The sequence below is a fragment of the Thunnus maccoyii genome, chromosome 10 (assembly GCF_910596095.1).
Source record: "Thunnus maccoyii chromosome 10, fThuMac1.1, whole genome shotgun sequence".
Classification (NCBI taxonomy): Eukaryota; Metazoa; Chordata; class Actinopteri; order Scombriformes; family Scombridae; genus Thunnus; species Thunnus maccoyii.
Genome location: NC_056542.1, coordinates 13,305,099 through 13,328,090, shown reverse-complemented (window position 1 = coordinate 13,328,090; position 22,992 = coordinate 13,305,099). Strand labels below are relative to the sequence as shown.

General features: G+C 44.0%; 1 protein-coding gene across 2 annotated transcripts in view; it reads left to right on the top strand.

Annotated features, from left to right (window-relative positions):
• The window catches only part of cicb (capicua transcriptional repressor b), a 35,764-nt gene that overhangs the window by 4,074 nt on the left and 8,698 nt on the right, over nucleotides 1–22,992 (top strand). For both annotated transcript variants that reach the window (XM_042422863.1, XM_042422862.1), the window contains exons 2-11: nucleotides 2,239–6,257; nucleotides 18,989–19,138; nucleotides 19,295–19,463; nucleotides 20,031–20,142; nucleotides 20,246–20,428; nucleotides 20,555–20,687; nucleotides 20,817–20,995; nucleotides 21,290–21,428; nucleotides 21,659–21,756; nucleotides 21,933–22,962. In XM_042422863.1, coding sequence (XP_042278797.1) covers nucleotides 2,372–6,257; nucleotides 18,989–19,138; nucleotides 19,295–19,463; nucleotides 20,031–20,142; nucleotides 20,246–20,428; nucleotides 20,555–20,687; nucleotides 20,817–20,995; nucleotides 21,290–21,428; nucleotides 21,659–21,756; nucleotides 21,933–22,962 — 6,079 coding nt within the window. In that variant the 5' untranslated portion in view covers nucleotides 2,239–2,371. The remainder of the gene's footprint in view (nucleotides 1–2,238; nucleotides 6,258–18,988; nucleotides 19,139–19,294; nucleotides 19,464–20,030; nucleotides 20,143–20,245; nucleotides 20,429–20,554; nucleotides 20,688–20,816; nucleotides 20,996–21,289; nucleotides 21,429–21,658; nucleotides 21,757–21,932; nucleotides 22,963–22,992) is intronic.

Below are 22,992 nucleotides of genomic sequence, written 5' to 3'. Positions count from 1 at the left end.
CTAAGATTGGTCAATTTATATGAGGAATTTATAAAAAATCTACTGTAATTAGAGAGTGAGTAATGTGCTATATGTGGTGTTCCACTTTATGTTCTTCTCTCTATATTAAAATATGCCCAATATGTTGATGTGAAACTACATACATGTTGCTACTGCAATGAAATAAAAAGCATCAGTATCACTATTTGTGTCAGTGTTGACCAAATTTACCATGGAAATGATCAATGTGTGTATATTTCATTACTGTGCATTGACATTCTGTAACAAAAATAATGAAATAATGAAAAACGGACTACTAAAATTGTGATTCAATAATCAAAATTATTTTCTGTTTATACAGTAAAAAGTGTGTAAGGGCAGAGGTCAAAATAGAGAGTCAGTAAAGAGTGTGTGAATGACTCAGGTTATTTATTAGTCATTCAGGACCTGGAAGACATGCTTTTCTGTACGGCAGGAAGGGGACGTGGTGTTACTGGTTTACGTTGTTTGTTACAGCGAGCAAACAGTTAACAACAAGGTCACCTTATGTATGTGTGATGAACTTTTCTGACGTCGAGGAGAGAATGTCTGTGCATGTATACATCGTGTGTTAATGTGTGTTACGGTTTATGTGTGTTATTTGTAGGAATGTAGGCATTTGCACATGTTAGTGAGTTACTGAGTTTAGTCGAGGGGTGTGTGTGTGTGTGCGTGTGTGTGTGTGTGTGTGTGTGTGTGTGTGTGACTGTATTTAGCCTGTAATCTTGCATCAGTGAGTGTGCCTGATCCTGTGCCAGCCTTTTAATTTCTCTCATTTTGGGCGTATCTTACCATGGCAGATTATTCCAATTATATTGTCTTTTTGTTGAAATATGTGTGTGTGTGTGTGTGTGTGTGTGTGTGTGTGTGTGTGTGTGTGTGTGTGTGTGTGTGTGCGCATGTGTGTGTGTGCGCATGTGTGTGTGTGCGCATGTCTGTGTGTGTTTGCATGTGTGAGAGAGTGTCAGTGAGACAATGACAAAAGACGACTGGGAAAGACTGAGACATCGAGAAAGAGTGAGAGGGCCAGCGAGTGCTAGAATGACTGTGGAAATTCCCAGTGACTACACAAGAACACTCTATTTGAACAAACAGCCGCATACTCCTACCTCTGTCTCTCTTTCTCTCTCTCTCTCTCTCTCACTCATGTTGTAGGGTGACCTCACCCAGGCCACTGCCAGTCCTTTTCCTCCTGATTGAAGTCAAAATAAATGCCGTGTTGTTGTTGCGATCCCAAGTTGAACACGCAGCATGGAGCCTATGCTGCATAGCGTGAGAAAGCTACCCTGTCGCATGTCGAAGTAGCTGGAGGGAGTACAGTTGGGAGATCAGGCGACCTGTAGTATGAGACTCAATTGTGTATGTGTGTGCGTGTTAGATAGAGTGTTTTTGTCTCTGCATGCATTTTAAATTAAAGAGATGTAGGCCTCATTAAAGGCAGACATTTGGATTCTGTGAGAGACAAATTGAAGTGAGTGACCTTGGATGTTTACCTTTCTTTCTTTCTTTCTTTCTTTCTTTCTTTCTTTCTTTCTTTCTTTCTTTCTTTCTTCTTGTCTTTCTTTCTTTCTGTCTTTCTTTCTGTCTTTCTTTTGTCCCATTTTTATTTTTGGCTGACCTTTTATTTCTAAATAAATAACCCACTATACAAATTATATCATACTTACACCGCGTTAGCCAGATTAAACTTCAATCTCAGACATATTTACCAGGGATTACCTGGGAAATAAATCAATAATTCATCATAACTATCAAAACAAAAACAGGTATTTCTTTGCGTTTTACTAATAATCTTGTTTTAAGCTAGTGATGATACAGTCTTAAGAGGATTACTGATTTTTAGAAAAGAATATGGGTTCTTTAGAGAGAACCCTAACCCTTCTTTCTTCATGAAAACAGTTCTTCATGAAATCATTTTAAATGTTGCTGTTAAGTTTTTAAAATGGTGGATAACTAATGTTTGAATTTAGCTTTTATACATACAGTATACAAACTCATACTTATGGCAAGAACACATAGACACACATGCATGAACGCACACTCTAGTGGATCGGCAGAGATGGAGGGTGAATGAGAGCATACGTCAGATATTGAGCCAATGTGATAGCCAGTGCAGTGTAGCACACTTCCAGGTATGACGTCATTTTTATTCTCAGCAATTTTTGATTATGAAGATAATAAATGACCACCTGTCTTCTGCGTCTCCCTCTTCCTTTCCAGCCATACACAGAGGACAGCAGGACAGAAAAAGAGAAAGAAAGCAGAGAAAGACAAAGGATAAAAGAAGTGCCTTAGAAGTGAAAGAAGAGGAGTGCCACACAATCTGCAGCACTTTGTGAACAGTAAAGAAGAGATGAGACCATTAAAGAAACACAGAGGGCGTTCTCCTCCGTTAACTAGAGGCAGAGGAGGGAGAAGGAGAGGGGGCTCTCAGCCTCCCCAAGAGAAAGATGCCAAAAGAATCAAGAAGGAGACACTTGTCAAAACCACACAGCACACACCCAACACTCCCTCCACACGCAAGCAGACCCCGCCTGCAGTGGCCAACTCTAACGAAGAACCAATCACAAACAGCAATACCCCCAAGACAGAGGAGTCTACCGAGCTGAGGAAACCTGTTGAGTCAGCTGAGAAGGATGTAAAAAAGGAAGATGAAAAGACAGGAAAGGAAAAGACGGTGGGCATGAATGGAAATGGAGCTGTGTCCACTGATACTGTAGCATCTCCTACCTCTGCCCCAGCGCCACACTCCACAACCACGCCCCCTCTGACCACCAATCACAACCCCAACCTAGGCTCAGTCTCTAGTAGGAAAACAGCCACATTTAAGGCTCGTGTACCCAAGAAGAAATACACATATGAGCACTTTGCTAATAACGCAAGTTCTCTGACTACCATTCCTACCTCCAGCCCTGCACTTATACACAACAGTTACTGCAATATCAACAGCAAAATAAATGATAGTCTGAATACGACCAATAATAATTTCAAGAATAGTAACAATATTAGTAATATCATTAATAAAAGGATAAATGTTAGTATAAGTAGTACTAACAGTAACACTACAAGTGGTTTTAACAACATGGCTAACAGTAGTAACAGTAGTGCTGGGAGTCATAGTACTTTTATCAATAGTATTAATAGTAGAAGTAATAATTGCTCAGGTAATCAGCCATTAGTGCAAACTGTGGATAGTAAAGCTACAGAAGCAAATCATTTTGTTTCCATGGATGACAGGGCTCTCAGGACAGCAGACTCCCAGGAAAAAGAGTCCCAAGCTGGGGAAAATGAGTCAGAGGGGGCCCCTAATTCAGTGCGCTCCTCATCCACTGATACAGCAAGTGAGCACTCAGCTGATCTGGACGTGATGGAAGCAACTGGCCCAAGTCTTCATCAAAAGAACTCCCACATCCCAGCTCCCCTCCATAACTCACACGCTAAAGGGGCCAGTCTTTCAGAGGGGCTAGCTGAAGCTCTGGCTAAAGGCATGAAAAATCAAAGAGTCCTGGCTCGCCAGATAAAGAGGGCCAGGGAGAGTGGCGTTAGGGCTGCAGGCGAGGGAGGGTTTAAGGAGAGAGACTCATGTCCCCTGTCCCCTGTGTTCAGACCTGGAGTGGTGCGTAGGGTGAGTGGAGGTACTGTTGAAGTCCAGCTCCAAGGAGCGGAGACCCTTGTTAAATACCCTTTTCATGGTGGAACCGGGATGACATCATCATTGGGGGCTGAGAGCATTGTAGAGTTAATTTTGGATGCCCCCCCACCTGGGATGGCACCTGTGGCTGTCAGGACCCGAGTGTGTGTTCCCTTTGGTGGAGAGGAGGGGGGTCCTTTGCTGTATAGAGAGGGGATCGTCTCTCAGGTGGACCCCCACCCCGGTGTCTCGTTCCCTTACCAGGTGCTCCTGAGTGAAGTCGGAGAGACTTTGGATGATGGAGAGTTGGGGGACAAGGAAGAGAAAAGGAAAGCTAATGCTCAGACTGTATGGGTTTCACGACAGAGCCTAAGACTGCTCACTCCTCCCTGGGAGGTCCCACATTTGGATGGTGGGAGGGTAAGGGAGAGAGAGCGGGAGAGGGAAAGGGAAGAGAGGGAGCGGAGGGAGGAGATGGAGGTAGAAAGGGAAGTGTGTCAGTTGAGTATTGGAATGGGGGTACTGGGAGGGGGAGCAAGGTTGGGCCATGGTTTTACACATCAAGGGGTTGCAGCTGGGCATCCCTATGGAAACGTACATCCACCACCTCATTCCCCCACTGTGACTTCTAGTGCGGTGGCCAGCACAGTCCATGGCTGCAGAGATAACTACTCTGACAGAGAGAGACAGAAACAGCCAAACACCCCAGAGGAAGACGTTGAGGTATCTCGTTTTAACATGGGCCTGTCCATAGGTCCCAAGTCAAATGCTGGAACCTCTCAGCACAGAAATATAATTTCCAAATCCAGTGGCTACCCTCCCTCCTCCCCCCATTTCTCTGTGGTGCGAGGTCTGGGACCCCCACACCTCTCCACCTTGGCTAGTCCCCAGCCACCCCCTTCCCCTGCCTTACTGGGGTCTGAAATGAACAACACCCCTCCAAACCTACCTCCAGCCAAGACCACTCCCACCCAGACCCCTACTCCCACTTCTGGTGGGGGGTCCTCCTCTACCTCCTCTCGCTCCAGGACTCCCCTGTCATTGGCTCAGCAGAAATACAAGAAGGGCGATGTGGTGTGCACCCCTAATGGTATCCGCAAAAAGTTCAATGGTAAGCAGTGGAGGAGGCTGTGCTCCAGAGAGGGCTGTATGAAGGAGTCTCAGCGTCGAGGATACTGCTCTAGACACTTGTCTATGAGGACCAAAGAGATGGAGGCAGCTGGGGGGGAGAGGGGAGGAGGAGGCAGCAGCTCAGGGACCGTCACCCCCTCTGACCTGCGGGGCAGAGCAAGCAGTGAGTTTGAGTGGGATGACACCTCAAGAGAGAGCAGTGAGACAAGTAGCAGAGGAGACTCCAGACCCCGCTTGGTCCTCCCCTCCATACTCCCCCATGACCTGTCGTCACGCTTTGACTTCGATGAGTGTGAGGCTGCCACCATGCTGGTGTCATTAGGGAGCTCCCGCTCTGGCACCCCGTCCTTTTCTCCCATCTCCAACCAGTCACCCTTCTCCCCTGCCCCCTCTCCCTCACCCTCCCCGCTGTTCGGCTTCAGGCCGGCAAACTTTTCCCCAATTACTGCCTCCCCGGTTCTGCAACACCGGAGGCACAGGCAGCCCAGTGGTACGGGGGGTGGAGGGGGAGGGGGTAATAAGGCAACAACCCCAGCTGGAGGAGGAGAAAGGGAGAGACACACTTCAGGCATCCAGCCCTCGTTCCACAGCAATCTGACGTTTACAGTCCCCATGAGCCCCAGCAAACGAAAGCCAGACGCACCACCTCCACCACCCCTCCCTTCACACCACCACGATTACACACCCAAGACAGAGCTGGAACAAGGGGACCTCAACAACTCTTTTAGGGTGCTGTCCCCACAGACACCAGTTTCACATTCCCGCACACACACACCCACCTTCTCCCGGCCAAGAGGAGTGACCACCCCCTCCTCAAGTAGACCCCCGTCCTCCACTGCTGTCTCCCCTCCTCCTCTGCTGGTATCTCCAACTCCCCCTTCTCCTCTCACTCCCGATGGAGGGCCTCGTCGTGTGGTCCCTGTATCCCAACAGGCCTTGCGGGACTCCCCTGTCATTGTGAGGAATCCCGAAGTCCCACTGGCAAAATTTACAGAATGTCCCTTGGGAAAAGGAGGAGGGGAAGGAGGTGAAAATGAAGGAGGGATTGAAAACCCCTTATCTAAAGACATTGGCATTACCCCCTTCACACCTCAGCCAATTTCTGGCCTCCAGGTTCCCGTCCCCATTAATGCTGCTGCAGCCACAGTACCCAACGGCACCGTCCTTTTGCGAAGCCCAGCCCAAACCCTGGTGCTCGTGTCCCCAACACCTTCTTCCCTACCCACCACGGACATCCCTGCCACCCCCCTGCAAGCCCTCTCAGTTACCGTCAGCACAACACTAACAGCTCCCGCTCCAAGTAGCACGGACAGCTCTGGAGAACAAGAGAAAAACAGGGGGACAGGGTTTGGGGGTGATGTCCAGCAGCCAGTTCCCTGTCACCCCTCTCCCACTGCACTGCTACCCCTGATCCTGCCAGCAGAAAGCCTTCATCCTGTCCCACGAAAGGACATCATCATGGGACGTCCTGGCACAGGTGAGAATTGCTGCATACGTGTCAGTGTATGTTGTATGTGAGTTTTAAGGAATATGGAAAACTTTTTGAGACTATGGAGAAATTAGTTGCAATTTCTTAATTGGGCTGCAGTTAAGAAACAGGAATTATGTGGAATAAGAATAATGAATTGTGGATTCTGTGCACCTTCAGAAATACTCCTTTTACATGATAACTTTTACATGATTTTACATGGTAAAAGAATGAAAAACAGCAAAAATCCTAAAAGAAAATGTGTCTTGTCGATCAGAAAATAGTACAATATAGATTATAAAATTATTTATACATTACATTAATTAGGGATAATGTGTTGAAAATGTTTTATAATGTGTATCTATTTCAAAGTGAGGAATAATTGCACTAAACTCAAACTTCCTGTTTATAGTTTCCTTTACACAGTTAATATGTTTTTTTAAAAATATCATTCAAGTCAAACTTTATTCCAATATGACATATCAAATTGCAGCTCTGTATATAAAAATTAAAAATGAAGGAAATATTTTCTTCTATTCAATTTTTATTGAAACCCCATTTTTCGTACCTAAAGACCTCAAGGGACAGATTTTTTTACAGCATCCCCAGTAGCGTGGCAGAAAGAGTGAGAGGCTCTCTGTTTTTTATTTTTCTCTGCGTAATTAATATCTTGTGGTTTGTTTTTATAATTTAATTGCATGTTACCCATAGAGTATATTCACTAAACTCGGTTGTGTTTAGGATTGTCTTATACCTTATGAAAGTATATATTTTTTGTTAGCTGTGTCACTGTAGTGTCAACTACCAAAACACACAGTATCAACTCAGAATGGACTGCGGATGCTCTGTTTACTAGTGTTGAACTAACAGGTAAACTAATATTTTTCGGTATGACGGCAATTATTCTTTCACTCAGACTCCCCATAGAAGTGCAGTGATAGTGTAGCTACGTCTTGAGAACAGTGAGAGAGATGTGAATTTGGTTGATATTACTGCAAGTGGCACAAATATTAAAATAAGGAGAAGGCTAGGAAAATTGTAAGTGTAGCTTTACAAGTTTCTCTTTTTATTTTACACATACACACACACACACACACACACACACACACACACACACACACACACACACAGATCGAGAGAGAGAGGCAGAGGAAGTTGTGTTTAAGCCTGAATTTTAATTTTCCTGCAAAATAAAATAGTAAATAGAAAGGACCTTGCTTAGTGATTTGTTTTCTCTCTCTGTGTGTTTGTGATCGCTAAATACCAGCCAGTCATTAATATTTTGTGTTGTATTTCATTCATTAAATAAGGCAAATTCAGTTTAACAACCAGCAGAGTCAGTAGTCTTGAGCATAAAAAGTGCTAAAATGCTGAATAATGTTTTTTTTCATTTTTAGTAATTTACCAGAGAAGAGATCACACCCACAGTGTAATAAAAGGTTAGATTCACATGAACATGCCACGACCTGTGTGTGTGTTGATGCCCAGTGAAAGAAGCTGTTAGCCAACATGCTGTTGTCCCATATGGCTTCCTCTTGTCGTCTGTCCACCATCCTCATGTCTGCTGGTAACACTAAACTAAATGCTAAAGCTGGTCACATGGTCCACGTAAGCCCTGGAACAGGCACCTGTGATTCACCAGGTCAAGTGTAGGCTTATTGAAATCACAGTTGATGACTGAAAATAGAATACATTCACTAAAATTTTCTAATCAGCACTCAGTGAGATAAGAATAATTCATACGGTCCATTCCGGTAACTGGGAGAAAGAGAGTTTGGTTTATCTGGTGATTGTGTCACATATTATTTTTAAGAGCCAAACACTGTCATTTGAAAAGCAATATTATATTTAAGAGCCAAACACTGGTATTTGAAAAACAAAATTACCAAAGTAATAATTAAATTGTGTTTGGTTTAGATTTTTAAATGCAAATGGAAAAGGGACACACTAGCTGGATGCAAAATTATTTATGTGTATTTATGTGTGTGTGTGTGTGTGTGTGAGAGAGAGAGAGAGCGAGAGAGAGACAGAGCAAGAGAAACAAAAAGAGAGAGAGTTAGTAAAAGAGAATATGTATGCATGGACATGCATGCTTTGGTGTTTTTGTGTTTTCTATAGGGATTAGACGATGCGTTATACAGGATTAGCTTTGACGATATTGGAGAGTCCCTCTTATATTCCAAGTCGTTATAGACAGAAACTTTGTTGTTGAGTGGTAGCAATCATACCGAACAGGATATAGACAAGACAGTGCAATAGCATGGATTTATAATAGAAAGGGATTGGTAAATTTGATAAGAAAAATATGCAATCTGAAGAGAAAGAAATGAATGGAGGAGTGAAGAGGAATAAGTGTTGTCAGGGACTAGCTGTTCCCTGCTTTGAATCAGTGCTGCACAAGAAATTAACATTTAAAGACGAAAGCAAAAGTGGGTATGGAACGTGTGGGCTAGATGTATGTCGGCCAGTTATGGACTGTTTCCACCAACTTGTTTTTGATTTTGTGCTTTAAAGATAGAGAGAGAGAGAGAGAAAAAAATGGGGTTTAGATCAGAAAGAGAATGAGGAATGCCTCAGAGAGGATGACAAGTGTGGATGAATAAAGACAGAGGAAGGAGGAAAAGAGGAGAATTCAGAAACAAGTTTTGTGTAAATGTTTCAGTTTGGGGCAGGGAGCATACCGAACCGAGTAAAGTCAGTTACCACACCGAACATCCTGTACCAAACGGTTCGGGATGAATACACATACCGTTACACCCCTAGTACGGGGTGTGTGTTGGTTTTGACTTCCTGACCCCAGAGACTATTATCTTCTTACTCACTACAAACTATTTCCGCTGACTCTTGCTGTGTGTATGTTCATCTGTTTGTTTGTTTATTAGTGACTCATGTAACGATACAGTGAAACAATGTGTGGGCAGCATTTGTGGCCAGTAATACTAAGGTGGGTTGACTCTAAATGTGTGTGTATGTAGGAAACAGGCCTAGGCCTATATGTTGTAAATTTCAGTGTATTGTGTGGGTGTGTGAAGAATTTGTTTCTGAAGCTCCTGTGTGGGAATATGCTGTACTATGGTGTGTGTCTGTGTGTGAGAGAGTGTATTAGAGAGCATTATTCATCATCAGCTGAAAATAAGAACCTATTTCTTAGTTCTGTTATATATGGACATATAGTATAAGCAAGTGTAATTCACTTCACTATGGCCCCTTTGCCCCCAGTGTGTATGCACTTACCGCTGTGCAGACGTTCGTGAGTGTGGCAGAGAAGTGAACAGGGAAGGGAGCGCTGTCATTTTGAGTGTACGGTCCCTACTCAGATCCCTTTTTTTTGCAGCTGAAAGGACGCTGAATGAATGAATAGCACCTCTTTGTGCGAGTGCATGCACGCTTGCCCGTGTGCATGTGCATTTATTTTGAAGATCTTTGAGTGAGGAGCACATGTGGGTGTTTTCTGTTGAGTTAGAGAGGGTGTGTGAGCTTTTGCATATGGTCGAAGGACAGTGTGAAATACGAGGGGAAGTATAAAAGTCTGTGCGTGCGTGTGTGTGCAATCACACGTGTGGTATGTTTGTGATTTGCAAGTCTGTGTAGGTGTTGGTATTTTCTTACCAGCTTGTGAAATGTGAGCAACGATAAACAGCTAATTTTCTAATGCTTTAAATGTTCGGTCAGTTTTTGTCAAATGATCTTGAACATTGTTTTTGTTAGAATACATTATTATAAAAATATACAACAAAATCTTGACTCATTTTCATTCTCTGGAGTCACTGGAAATTGTTCAGCAAAAACAAAAAGAGTCGGTACTCTAAACCCTCTGCAGAAATAGTGTTGACACTTCTTGATCTTGAAATATATTTGCATATTAAATATGTGTATCTTCATGTAATGGTAGTAAATATGATTCAGAGTACACATTGAGTAGCTTGTTATTTGATTATATTTACACCAGAAAGGACACAGATTTGGTGTCAGTCAGAATTCTGTTCATGTGAACGTGAAAATATTTAAAAAAAAAAAAAAAAAAAAATCTCCAATGACACCCAGATTATTAAAATCCTACGTAGGTTAACAACTCAATGACTGACACATATTGGGTTGGTAGGGGAAATTCCAAAATATATCAGGTCTTTGAATTAAAGATATTTGTAAAAACTACAAGCGAACAATTAGAAAATGTGCAAACTGAAGGTGGGCATGTTTCTGTGTTCAAGTAGGAACATTTCATCAGGAGTGAATTAAATCACTGTGAAATATCTGGTGGTTAATTTAGGCTGATATTTCAGCAAACCAATATAGTTCTAACACCTTATAGATAATTTAGCAAAGTGCAGATTTAATGCGTAAGAAGACCATGATATAGAAGAAGAAGGGAGTGAGTTGAATTAAATTTCTTTCGGTTCAGAAATAGGTAGTTGATAGTTCTTTTCTTGTGTGTATGTTACAAACCTATATACAGTAATCCTACACATACACACTTATATGTTGTGTTTTTTATTAATTCACTCAGAAAGATTGCAACACTCCCCCATGTCAGTTAAGCTCCTCAACTGTCACACACTTTTAAGACAAAGCTGTGTATGTCGTGCGTGTATGTGCTTTCCCACCGAAGATGCGCTAATGAGTCAGTACGTTTAAATGTCTTCTTAAGAGTCCTCATAAGTTCTTGTAAAACAGAACTGTTGGAGGAGCAGGCAGAAAACTGTTAGCGACAAGGTGAAGGATGAGACTGTTTTTTATGGTGTCACGTGTGTGTTGCATGCAGTGTGTGTGTATGAGACAGAGTATCCAAGCGTCAATCATTGAGTACCGGATATGATGTGTGAGCGCCAAATGTCTGTTGCCATGGCAACAAAGCAAACATCACACTGATGTAGCCTGTACATAACACAGAATATTCACAAATAGAAATAGAAGACCCTGTGTGTGTGGTGTGTGTGTGTGTGTGTGTGTGTGTGTCAGCGTGTCTGTGTGTGTGTGTGGTGTGCGTGTGGCACGTGTGCTTGTGTCACTTTCCATTGACAGAGGAGAAACTTCAGCACGCTCACATGTGTTTACACACCAACACATTATGTTGGCTCCCTCTTGTTCCGTCCTGGGTGTTTTAGTCAACATTCCCTAAAAGAGAAATGATCCTGGAAAATCGGATTGGTTACCTCTAAATTATTTTAACAGTGACTGAAGTATTTCAGGCCCACAATCATATTTTCAACAGCTATTTCCACGCTTAATACTGGTTTTCCTTGCATGCACTGAGGACGTTGCATTCTTGAGTGGCCAACTTTCATGACTCTGGTCATGAAGTAAGTGAGGAAGGTGTGTTTTGTGTTCTTTCTGTAGAGAGGACTTGGATGACATTGTTGTTGTAAAGATCTTAAATGAGTGCTCCGTATTTGTTCACTTGAACTCGAGTCCTGGTTTCAAATGGAAACACAAGCTTTCTCTGTATGATGACACTGCCCGGCATTTCACATACTGTGCTGCATGACTGTGATTGTGAGCATAATTATTAGTGTGAGCGTTTTAAAGAGCAGCACTTTTTTTTCATTGTACTTTTTGCATCCTAAATGTTCTTTTTTTCTCTCCTTCTGTCAACATTCAAAATTGCATTTTTCACTATTACAGATACATCAATAATCCACAGTTACAAATGATGGAAAGTAAAATTGCAGCCTTTGTATATTATTAAGTGTCCATAATTGTCGATATCTGTCCCTCTGTGTCACTCACACACATGCAGATGCACACGCAGTTTGTGCAACACTGAGTAAACATGTCACACTCCCTTAAGTACACGTGAATACACTTTTTTCGCAGTGTTGTTTTGCACTTGGATACGTCTTTTTCTCTGCTCTCCAGCCATCCATTTTTGTTTTTTGTTTTCTTTTTTTTACCTAAAAAATTATGACACATTTGTTTTAACCCTTTACTCCATCGCATTGCAGTGGCTTCGCCTCCCCTCCTCTCCACTTCGCTCTCTTCATCCTGGTCTACCCGGATACGGATACCCGGGAATAACATCCCCACTCCCTCCCGCCCCTGCTTTACGTAACGCTTAAAGCCCTGCATATCCTCCCTGGCCATGGCAACAACCACATCTGGATCACACAGCCATCTAGACTGGCACCAAAGCACATGTGAAGCCCTCAAGACTTACCATAAAAGTCATGTGCAACGATAATCCTATTTCCTATTGGGCGAAGCATACTTTGGGGAGATTCTCAAAATGCACAGGTGCAGTGGGACTCCTTAGTCTGAGATGCCTCCAAGACTTTGACAGTGTGAATGTAAAGTTAGAACAGGATTCAGATTTTTTTTATTGCTTCTTCAGGGTTTCTGTCAAACTCATGTTCATTATTCTCAGGAGATCACAGTTTTCATATTTTCCTCACATCCCAAAGTTTGGAAAGAGAAGAGTGTATATTTTGCTTAGGAATCTCTTTTTTCTTCTTCATCCCACTCTCCTCCTCCTCCTCCTCCTCCTCCTCCTCTCCTTTCCTTGCATCTCTTGCTCCATACTAGTCTTTGCACTTGGTTTCTGGTGCTGCCCGTCTGCTGGCCATTTATCTGCAGGCTAGTAGTGCCCCCAGATGGCCAAACCCAAACATTACAAGTTCCTTCACACAGTGGATTGGGATTTTAGGGTCTTCGAACACTGATTTGAAGTTTTTGTTTAACATATTCTCCTCAGTGGTTCACTGTCAAGAAGAGAAAATTGATGTTTAGCCACGTCAGTGTGACGTGTGTTTTGTGGGTGATTAGATCTATCCATCTTGCAATAACTGTAATTTAATTCGCCTCTATACTGAATGATGGGAGGTTTCTCAAGGTCTTTCTTTTGCAACATTGAAAGAAATAAGGAGGAAAGGACTAGGAGGAAGTCTCCTCTAACTTTCAGGGACACTAAAACAAAACGTCTCAAAAGAAATCTCTTTTTTTGGCTCCCACAGAGCCGTCCCTCTGGATGTCCATTGCCGAAGTTCAATTTGATGCAATAGGTGGTGATGGTCAGTGGTAGACTGGTGACCACGGGCGACACAGGGACCTGTGCCCAACATAGCTGTTGCCATGGTAACTGCAAAGGACTGGTGGATCGAGTTATAATTGGACGGAGCAAATGGTGGGTTGTGGGAGGGAGAGACACAGAGCACAGGGGTGGAAGATGAATTAAGGGATGAGAGAGATGGGATGGGAGAGTGAGCGAAGGCGGCGCTCCGCCTGCATAGTGCCAGCGTAGGTAAAGAGGAGGAGGAAAAGTTTCTTGCGCGAGGTCACGTGGTGTTTGACAGATGTAATTGGGGGGTAGAGACATGCATACATACGCATATTAAAAGCATGATGTCTGTAAGAGGAGACAGCCAATGAAAGCCGCTGAACACCTACACAGATACTGCACTGCCAGCACAGCAGCAGGGAGAGATAGTTAAGCTTAGCTGAAGGGGAATTTCTCTTTAACTGTTGTTTTTTTTTTCACACATTCTCTCTTACTCTTGCCAGTGTTCACCACTTCTCTGTTATTTATGACTAAGTGCTAAAATTCTGTAGTTTCCCACCATCATCATCTGTCTACTTCACCCCTCCTCTATGCATCCAGTCAAATATTGAAGTTTTGGCTGCAGTCTTAACTGTACATCTTTTTTGTCCTTAAATGGCTATTGTGTGATCAAAATAGTCTCTGAAGTGACAAACTTTTACACAAAAACATGTTCCGTACTATGTTGTGGATTGATCCAGAATTTTGGGGTACTGAAACCATGCTAAAGGAGAAACTCATTACTCCGCTCTGAATAATTGTGCTGATGTAGTTCATCATTACTAAGGGCTTGTAATGTTTACCCAGGGTTGTAACCACTGAGCAGCCACAGTAATCCCTCATCTCCACCCCTGCCCTCTTTCACCCTTTTTTCCTTTCACTCACTCAGCCAAGCTGTCCAACTCCCTCCCCCTTAACACACAGTGTTTGCTGGATTGACTTGTTGAGAGCTCAGTGCTGTTGATAAGCCTTAATCTCTTACTCATTCTGTCTCTTCTCCTAATTCCTATTGGTTTAACCCTTTCTGTAACACACCAGACAGTCACCCCATATTTTTACATGACGCAACATGCTTTACTGATGTCAGGGGCCTGAGAAGATAAAGGCACATGAGATTTGAATGGCACATTGCCAAAAATGCTGCGTTTTATTTGGAGTGTTAGATTATTTTCCTTTTCCAGTCATGTTGTTGTATAGTGGCACAGATGCAAATTGAGAGTTTTGAGTGTTTTTTATTATAAAAGTGTAACCCAGGAGTGAGAGGGTTAACTTTTTTTACTACTGAGGGCAGCTGCTGCCAGTGGCTCTCACAACCTTATTGGTTAGATCCCAAGCTCCTGATGAGCTGACTGGCTGCTGGTGGTAATTAAATCCCTCCCAGTATTGTATTTGTCTAATGGATAGATGAGCTCAGCTGAGCATGACTTCTTGACTCATACAGTATGCTGAGAGACAATAACATACGTGCAAATCCTCTTCCCCTCTGTCTCAGCTGTGTTACACCTCAACAATCTCGATATCTTTAAATACTTTCCCTTTGTCTCCCCCATCTCTGGCCCCACACACCCTTCCTCCCTTTAAGAGAAGTTCTGTTTTCACAAGTTGTTTTCTCTCCACCCACCCACCACCCTCCTCCATCCCTCCCTCCCTTTGCCTCTCCTGCTGAAAATGACTCTCAGTCTATTTTTACCCTCTGGTCCTCTCCACTCTTAGCCCGTTCCACCCATTCTCCCTCTCTTTCAAACCACCCCTACTCTCCTGTTTTCAGTTCTCTTCTTCTCTTTCTCTCCTTGTCCCTGTGAGTGTTGCATCAGAACATTTAAAATTCGGTCTTGAGGAGGTACATTTGCATGATGGAGAGATGGAAAAATGTTTGGGGATTTAAAAAGGCTTTTCATGGTGGAAAATTACATCACTTGCCTCCCTACTCTTAGCTGTGTTCCAGAAAAGCAAAGGTGCTGCATTGCCAGAGAAAGGGTTTATAATCTCTCTTGCAAGTGAACGTTGCTGATTTATGATATGATCAGTATTTATAATTGCAGTCAACAACTTTGTAAAATATTCAGAAACCGCAGGATGAATGACCTGGCATGTGTACTGTGGATGTGCATTGTCATCTTGACCTTAGAGCCCTCATCAACATCCATCCCCTGTGCAGATTACATAGAAAGACCTTAAGCAGCGTGGCAAGTATACAGTAGAAAGCTCACTAGCGCCTCCCTGCATCTGACGGTCTTCATGGATACTTGCTGGAGCAGAGCATTTGTAAGGGGGCGGGATCTTGTTCAACTTCTATAAAGCCATTGGTTGGCCTACATCTGAGTGTTGGCCTTTGATTCGTGCTTTCCCGCATCAGCCAAGGTTTACTACGAATCCTGCACCAATGACATGAGCCAGGGGTGGGTTAACTGAAAGAAACATAAAAATACACACTTTAGAGGGTTTAATTTGAACGCCAGTCCGTGTTTCTAGAAGTAGACAATGAAGAGAGGTGGCGCTTTTTATTTATTGGTATTGAGAATTTAGGATACACTCAGTTTATGGGGAGATCTCGACCGCTGACTGTGAAGCCGGGTAAAATTTGCATATGACTGGCATTCCAGTGCACACTCCGACCAATCAGGATTCGCGGCGGGCAGATGACAGGTGGCTCACTTGGCCAATAGCCGAGCGGAATTCGCTGAGGGAGGCGGGACAAGGCTGGGCGAGGTTGACAGGACGAGAAGGGGAGGAGGGGGGCGAATACAGGGGGGGCAAGCAGCCTAGTTTACAACAAGAGGAAGAGGAAGGGAAAGAAAAAGAAAGGGCCGAGGCTCACGAGAGAGACAACGAGACTAAAATAAGGGAGTAAACTCGGGCGCGGAGCTGTAGAGATGCGATAGGAGGACTTTTCTGGACCAAAACAACACTCGTAACACCAAGTATTTACCGAAGTGGACGATGTGCGCGCCGATGTCGTCCGCACGAAGTGGCTAGCTAACCTGCTGCAGACGGACGGACTTCACTAACGGCTTCAACGTAACGTAACTGTACCGCTTCTTGTAAAGCCCCCCCATCGGGCTCGGCTCCTGTATTCATCTTTCAACCAGCCGCTTTTTAAGAGCTTGACCAAGGAGGAGGAGGAGGAGGAGAAGAGAAAAATACAACAGCGATTCATCCCCCTTTTTTCTCTCTGCTGACTGGAGCCAGGAGTCCTCACCGTGGTCGCTTTATTGCTGTGTTGTAGTCTCATCAGTTGCTAACTAACGTCAGGTTTGTGGCCAGATTGGGCAGGTAGGATAGGAGCTGGTAAATTAAGAGACTGTGCAGAGATTAACTAAACAGTAGCCTTGGTAGTGGAGACGACAGTGTTTGGTGGCTCTCTTGATAATCAAACTGATGGATAGCGGGCTTTTAAGCAGTGGGTGATGGATGAATGCACCAGATTTACAGTCAACATCTGCTTTTGCGTAGTAAACAGGAATAAACTCAAGCTGTTTCTCGTTTTTTATAGGTGATTCTAGATCTTGGCAGGTGTTAATTATATTGCCACGGTTAAGACAGGTGCATAGTACGGTTTTGGGGGTGGATGGGGGTAAGAGATGGGAAAAACAAGTTAGTATTTGGTGTAATGCACTTGTCAAACTGTCTTCACTGGATTATTTTGGCAGCCAGTGCGTGTGAATACGCCTTTGTAGTTGAGACATGAGAACAATTGCGTTTCTTTTGCCTCTGTCTGTGCGGCGGGTGCACGACCAGGGGCGTTCCCGAGAGGTTGGTCCAATTTGGAGCGGTGCACTTGAGGCTCCGGTTGTTGCAAGAGGCAGCTAAATTAGCCACTCTGCGGTTTATTATATGAATCAGCAAGTACAAAAGTCGGCGTTGAAAGTATAAACAGTGCACACTCTGACAGTATAGCGGATCCTCACGCTGCTCTTCCAAGTTAGACGGATCACCTTAGCTTTGATCGCCCCCAATTTGCTTGTTGCAGTGCTGTCAAACCTGATCAATACAGTGCCCTCCTACAGCAGCCCCTTTGCTGTTTGACCCGGGTTGCTTTATGTGCTTCTTAATAGCTGCCGAGCACACCTGTCTGCAGCCTTATTGTAGCGCAGAGCAAGGTTTGACATGGCCCAGAAAGACTGCGTAGTTTCTGGGCTGATGTTTTAATCCAGGCCGTGGATGGGCTCGAGGCCTTGTTAACCCCTTCATGGCCTAGCTGCTGTAGTAATGTAAACAAACTGGGAGAGAGGGCATCGGGGGTAATTAGACCAAAGGGAGGAGGAACCTTTCCTTCGACCATTATCATCTTTTCAGTGGGTCGTCTGTACACTGTTGCATTCTCACAGATTTAACTTAAGTTTTGTATTTTATTGAAATCGTTTATAGTACATTTTGTCCACTGATGTTTGATTGCTCGGTATGCGTTATTAGGTTGCGGCATTCTGCGATACGGAGAGATGGACTCTACTTGACAGACATATTTTATTTATACTCGCATTGGAATTAAAAAAAAGAATACCTCTATATGCCACATCTTAAAGTCCTCATGATGCAGAGGGGAGCGATGCAGTGATTATTGTGAATGATGACTGCAACCTGTAGGGATGAAACGGATACAGACATCATTAAGCACTTGTCGTCATCTGTGAGCTTCCCAGCAATATCAGCTCGAGATTTTGGACTAAAGATGTTTCCTTACCCGGATTTCTGTTTGTTGTAGAGGAGAGACTTTTTAAAAGGACATATCTTTATTCTTTTTGGGAGAAACATCAAGGATTTCATTCAACCATGTTCTCTTCAGAGAATCCTCAGTATCTCCGCCAAGGATTAAGCATGTTTGGTTAGTCCATGTCAGCTACATTATACTCTTTTTAATGAGATATCCTTTTATACCAAATCTGTAAACATACAGACATATTTAATTATTGTGTGGTTTAGCTGTAGCATCATATAATCCTTCAGTATTAAACTTACATGCTGACAGAACACATTTTGATGGCTTAAAGAGGACATCATTTGTGACTTTAAAGTTTTTATGAGAAATATCTTTAGTGTGAGATTTTTAAATAAAGGAAATAAAAATATGACAGACCCTTATTTATTTATGAAGGTTCAGACTCAGAGTGTACCAGCTCCTGTTCTTCATCAGGCCTGTTATTGAGAACAGAGAGTCCTTTTGTACATCTGCTGTTGTTGGACTGATTTAACCAGTTAAGTGGCTGGAGGTGTGGTGTTCTGGCAGTACTGATGCTCTTGGTAGTTTTCAGTCTTGGACCTGTGGGTCTTAGGTGTTATTTCCCTTTTCTTCCAGATGTTTCATTGCATTCACTTAGTATCAAACAAATGTAAACAAGTCTCTGATTAGATGATGAAAATGAAAGCCAGTAGGGCTCTGTATCCAGAGGAATTACTGCCATAACCTAAACAGTTTACTCCAGTCTATGCCTGATTTTATATGTCTGTGGCTCCAAAATAATAAAAAAGATGTATGGTCACATTGCAAACAAATATTAAGAAATGATTAGAGTTGGTGATTTGAGTAGGAATGCTCGTGGGAGCATTGCACTGAGGGCCTTGATTACCCAAATAAGGAAATAGCATCTTGGTAATCTGGATGTAAGAAGGCCTGCTTCTTTTGAATGTGATTTCTGAGTAGGACAGCGTGTTATGAAGTTACGGACATCCGATGCTGGCTGTAAATACTAAGTGGTACTGTTTTCCTCTGCAGTGTGGACCAATGTAGAGCCCCGGTCTGTTCCAGTCTTCCCATGGCATTCATTGGTCCCTTTCCTGGCACCCACCCAATCAGATGCTTCTTCTCAGCCAGGAGAGGGCCAGCACCCAGTCAACCACCCACAAGCAGCCAGTCTGAAGACAGGTACTGAATACATTTATGGCTGTAGAAAATGTAATATCAACAGTCATCCCTTTCTTTGCTCATGTAGTATTCTTTAGATTTTAATACTGTTTTGAATACCGCGTATTGTTTACTTTGCCCTGAACAAGTATGCATCTCTTTGTTGTTTTTCCTCAGAGTGTCAGGTGGTGGCAGCGCTGCCACATGAACCTGCAGAGGCACCTCCCATTGTAGAGAGAGGTCCCCCATCCCGGCCTCCCCCCTCTTCTGATGAGCCAGAGAAGGAGAAAGGAGATGCAGAGAGGGAGAGGCCTGATAGTGAGACGGAGAGTGATGTAGATGACCCGTGAGTGTAGATTTTATAGTGATTTTGTGTTAAAGTTGTGAGGTTGTATAGACATGCAAAGATGCACACTGCACATATACTCTTTTCTAGTATCAGTGTCCGTTTATAATGTAGTTGTCCGAGCCAGCCTTCGCAGTAATTTTCTGTGTGGTGGTGCTGTGTACCCACACATACAGTAAGTGAGTGTGATATTTTCTGTATCCTTGCGCTAATTTGGGCAGAAGAGCTCAATGCCAGAACAAAGCAGATGGGAACAAAAACATTCCATCTCTGGGCTCTATCACTATATAAAAGGCACTGGCCAGGCTGACAGCTATTGAAATGAATGAGCTATCTGCTAAATCTGCTGATGTATCTCATGGGAGATGATCACTTGTACTCTGTGCCTACATCTGATAGATTTGCAGCTCTTAGGTAAATAATACTCAATATGAACGAGACATTATTTAGTTTTTGAAACATCAAAGACAAATAGAGAAATGAGTGCTGCATGTGTGTGTCGTCCTCTAGCAAAATACTGTATCTAATAAAGATGATAAACAGAGGGCTGCTTTTTGTCTCCTTTAGCTTTCTCCCAGGAGTCGTACCAGAGCCGCCTCTCTCTACATCACCGGTAAAGCGACGGACTCAGTCCCTCAGTGCGTTGCCCAAAGATGGAGACAAGAGCAGCCCTGGAAAGGTAGTCTTTCTGCTGCTCCCACCAGAACATTAAAATTCTCCATGCTCCATTCACTAAAATATGTAACGTAATATCTCTTTGTCTTTCTTGCTCACTTATACAGAGAGAGAAGGACCACATCCGGCGACCAATGAATGCATTTATGATTTTCAGTAAGCGCCATCGAGCATTGGTGCACCAGCGGCACCCAAACCAGGACAACAGGACAGTTAGCAAGATTCTTGGGGAGTGGTGGTACGCTCTGGGACCCAAGGAGAAACAAAAGTATCATGATTTGGCCTTTCAGGTACACAGATGCATTTTCAAGCCAAATACAAGAGTTAATAACATGCTTTAGTCTAATGATGAGGCATTACTTTTGATTTTTTTTTTTTTTTTTTTTGCTCAAACTCCCTCCTTCTCCCTGTGCCAGGTTAAAGAGGCCCACTTTAAGGCTCACCCAGACTGGAAGTGGTGCAACAAAGACAGGAAGAAGTCCAGCTCCGAAGGGCGAGGGGTACCAGGGGGTAAAGATATCAGAGAGAGGAGCATGTCTGAGTCCACAGGTTGGTCTCACTCAGCTCTCAAAATGCACAAAATACACATAAATCTATTTTTAGTAACATCTGTCTCTTACAGTTTTCTTATCCTCGCCAGTCCTTTTAACAGTCCTGTTTTTTTCTCCCCTTTAATAGAGCCCCATTCTGTGGAGCTGAAAGGGGTTGGTCCAGGTCTGGTGGGTGTGTCCGAGGCGAGTACAGGAGAAGGTCATGTGGGCCAGCTTACCCGTCCCCGAGCTTTCTCTCAAAGTGCCATGCACAGCCTGGAGCGGAGTGATAGGGGTAATACACAGGCCCTGGCAGAACTGGCACAGGTAAGAGAGCAGAACATGAGCACATTATGCAACTTTAAACATCAATTGGAGACAATCATCACTGCTGGAGACATAAACGGTGCTCTGCTGCTGTTTTTGTAAACATGACTTGATTTAAAAAGAAAAAAAGATTTGTTTGGCAGATTTGTCTTTCACAAACATGGAACAGACTGTATTTTTTAACAGTGTGGCAGTTGACACACCGAGCATATACACATAATATAACACACCAATCGGATTGCAACTTGTTTCAAAAACGTTTCTGCAATAAGGTCTCTTACCTCATGATTTCAGATGTGTGGGGATGGAGGCAGTCAGTTTTCGAGTCATGCCCCACCCTTATCGCAGTCTCAGCGGGGAGTCAGCGAGGACATGACCAGTGATGAGGAGCGTATGGTCATCTGTGAGGAGGAGGGAGATGATGATGTCATTGGTGAGAAATCAGAACTACTCCGTTCATGAAGCCAAATGTTAGATTAGAGATGCTGAATTCCCTTCATTGCTTCCATTGACACCGATCCACTGTGTAAATATCCAGCAGCTGTATGTGGAATTTTAGTTAATTGCTACAAAAGAAGTAATATTAGTAAGTAGTAATATTATAGTGTATTAGTTGCATTGAATGTCAAGTGTAGCTGTAGTGTATGTATCTCTTTTCCACAGAGGACCCTTATCCAAGCAGTTCCATAGACCTCAAATGTAAGGAGCGGGTGACTGACAGCGATAGTGAGAACGGTTCTGGAGACGAACATGATCGGAAGGTAACCAGCTTCAACAATGATTTGTCTCCTGTTGTTGATCTGATTAACTTGTCCTGTACAGACTGACTTTAAAATGACTACAGACTGGAAAGATTGTAAAGTATTTTCCCTCAGTTATATCTGTGTTTTCTCAAAATATTTTTTTTATATTTTTTCTGTCTGTCTACCTTTTTCAGAGAGTTTTTGCTCCAGTCATCTGCTCCTCTGCATCGTCATCTTCCTCACATCCTGCACATCATGGCAGGAGTGTCTCACTGTCCTCTTATCCCACCAGCAAGCGTTATGATGAGGGGAGATCAGGAGGAGGAGGAGGAGGAGGAGGAGGGTTTTCAGACCACAGGAGGAAGGGAGGAGGAGAGGTAGAGGGTAAGGACACATTTGGGGGTGAGGGTGGAGGAGGAGGCCTGCAAGCCCCCTCTCTCTCCCTCTCTTCTGGCCAGTCAGTTATCTCCACTTCTCCAGCTGGAGGGCCCCCTCCCTCATCAGTGGGTTCACTGGGTGCGAACCCACTCCTGGGCATTGGCGCTGTGAGGGTGGCCTCCACGGTGGTGACCAATGTAATGCGTCCTGTTATCAGCACACCTCTCCCCATCGCCAGCAAACCCAGAGACGGAGGTACGTCATCCAGCCCGCACCCACCAGAGAGGAAGTCCCTGACGCCCCAGCACCAGCCACAACTTCTGATTGGTTCAGGATCAGGAGGTGGGGCCGCAGCCACAGGGGGTGGGTACTACTCTTCATCATCGCCTAATCCCATAGGTGCAGGTGTTGGCTCAGGTGGAGTAGTGACTAATTTGGTGTTAGGAGGGGCTCTCTCTGCCCAGCCTGCTGTACAGCTCATCACCCCATCCCCTCAGCCCTCCCAGCAGCAGGCCTTTTCCTCCACCGCTGTTTCAGCACCGCATAGCCAAACCAACGGGCCCCTGCCTTTGCCCCTGCTTCAGCCCCAGTTCCTTCCCGCCTCTTCCCTAGCACCCCCCGGGGGTAAGGGGATCACGCAAGTTCAATACATCCTGCCCACCCTACCTGCCAACACCAACCCCAAGAGTCCCCCTCAGCACCTCAGCCAGCCAACCAGTATCTTCAACCTGCCCACAGCTCCACCTGCACACATGTCCTTGGCCAATGGAAAGCAGCAAGGTTCAAGTTCACTGACAGGATATACGTCCAGCCCAGCTGTCGGAGTGGTCAGCCCAGGAACTAGAGGTGAGAGCTTATATAAGTCACCCTGACGGA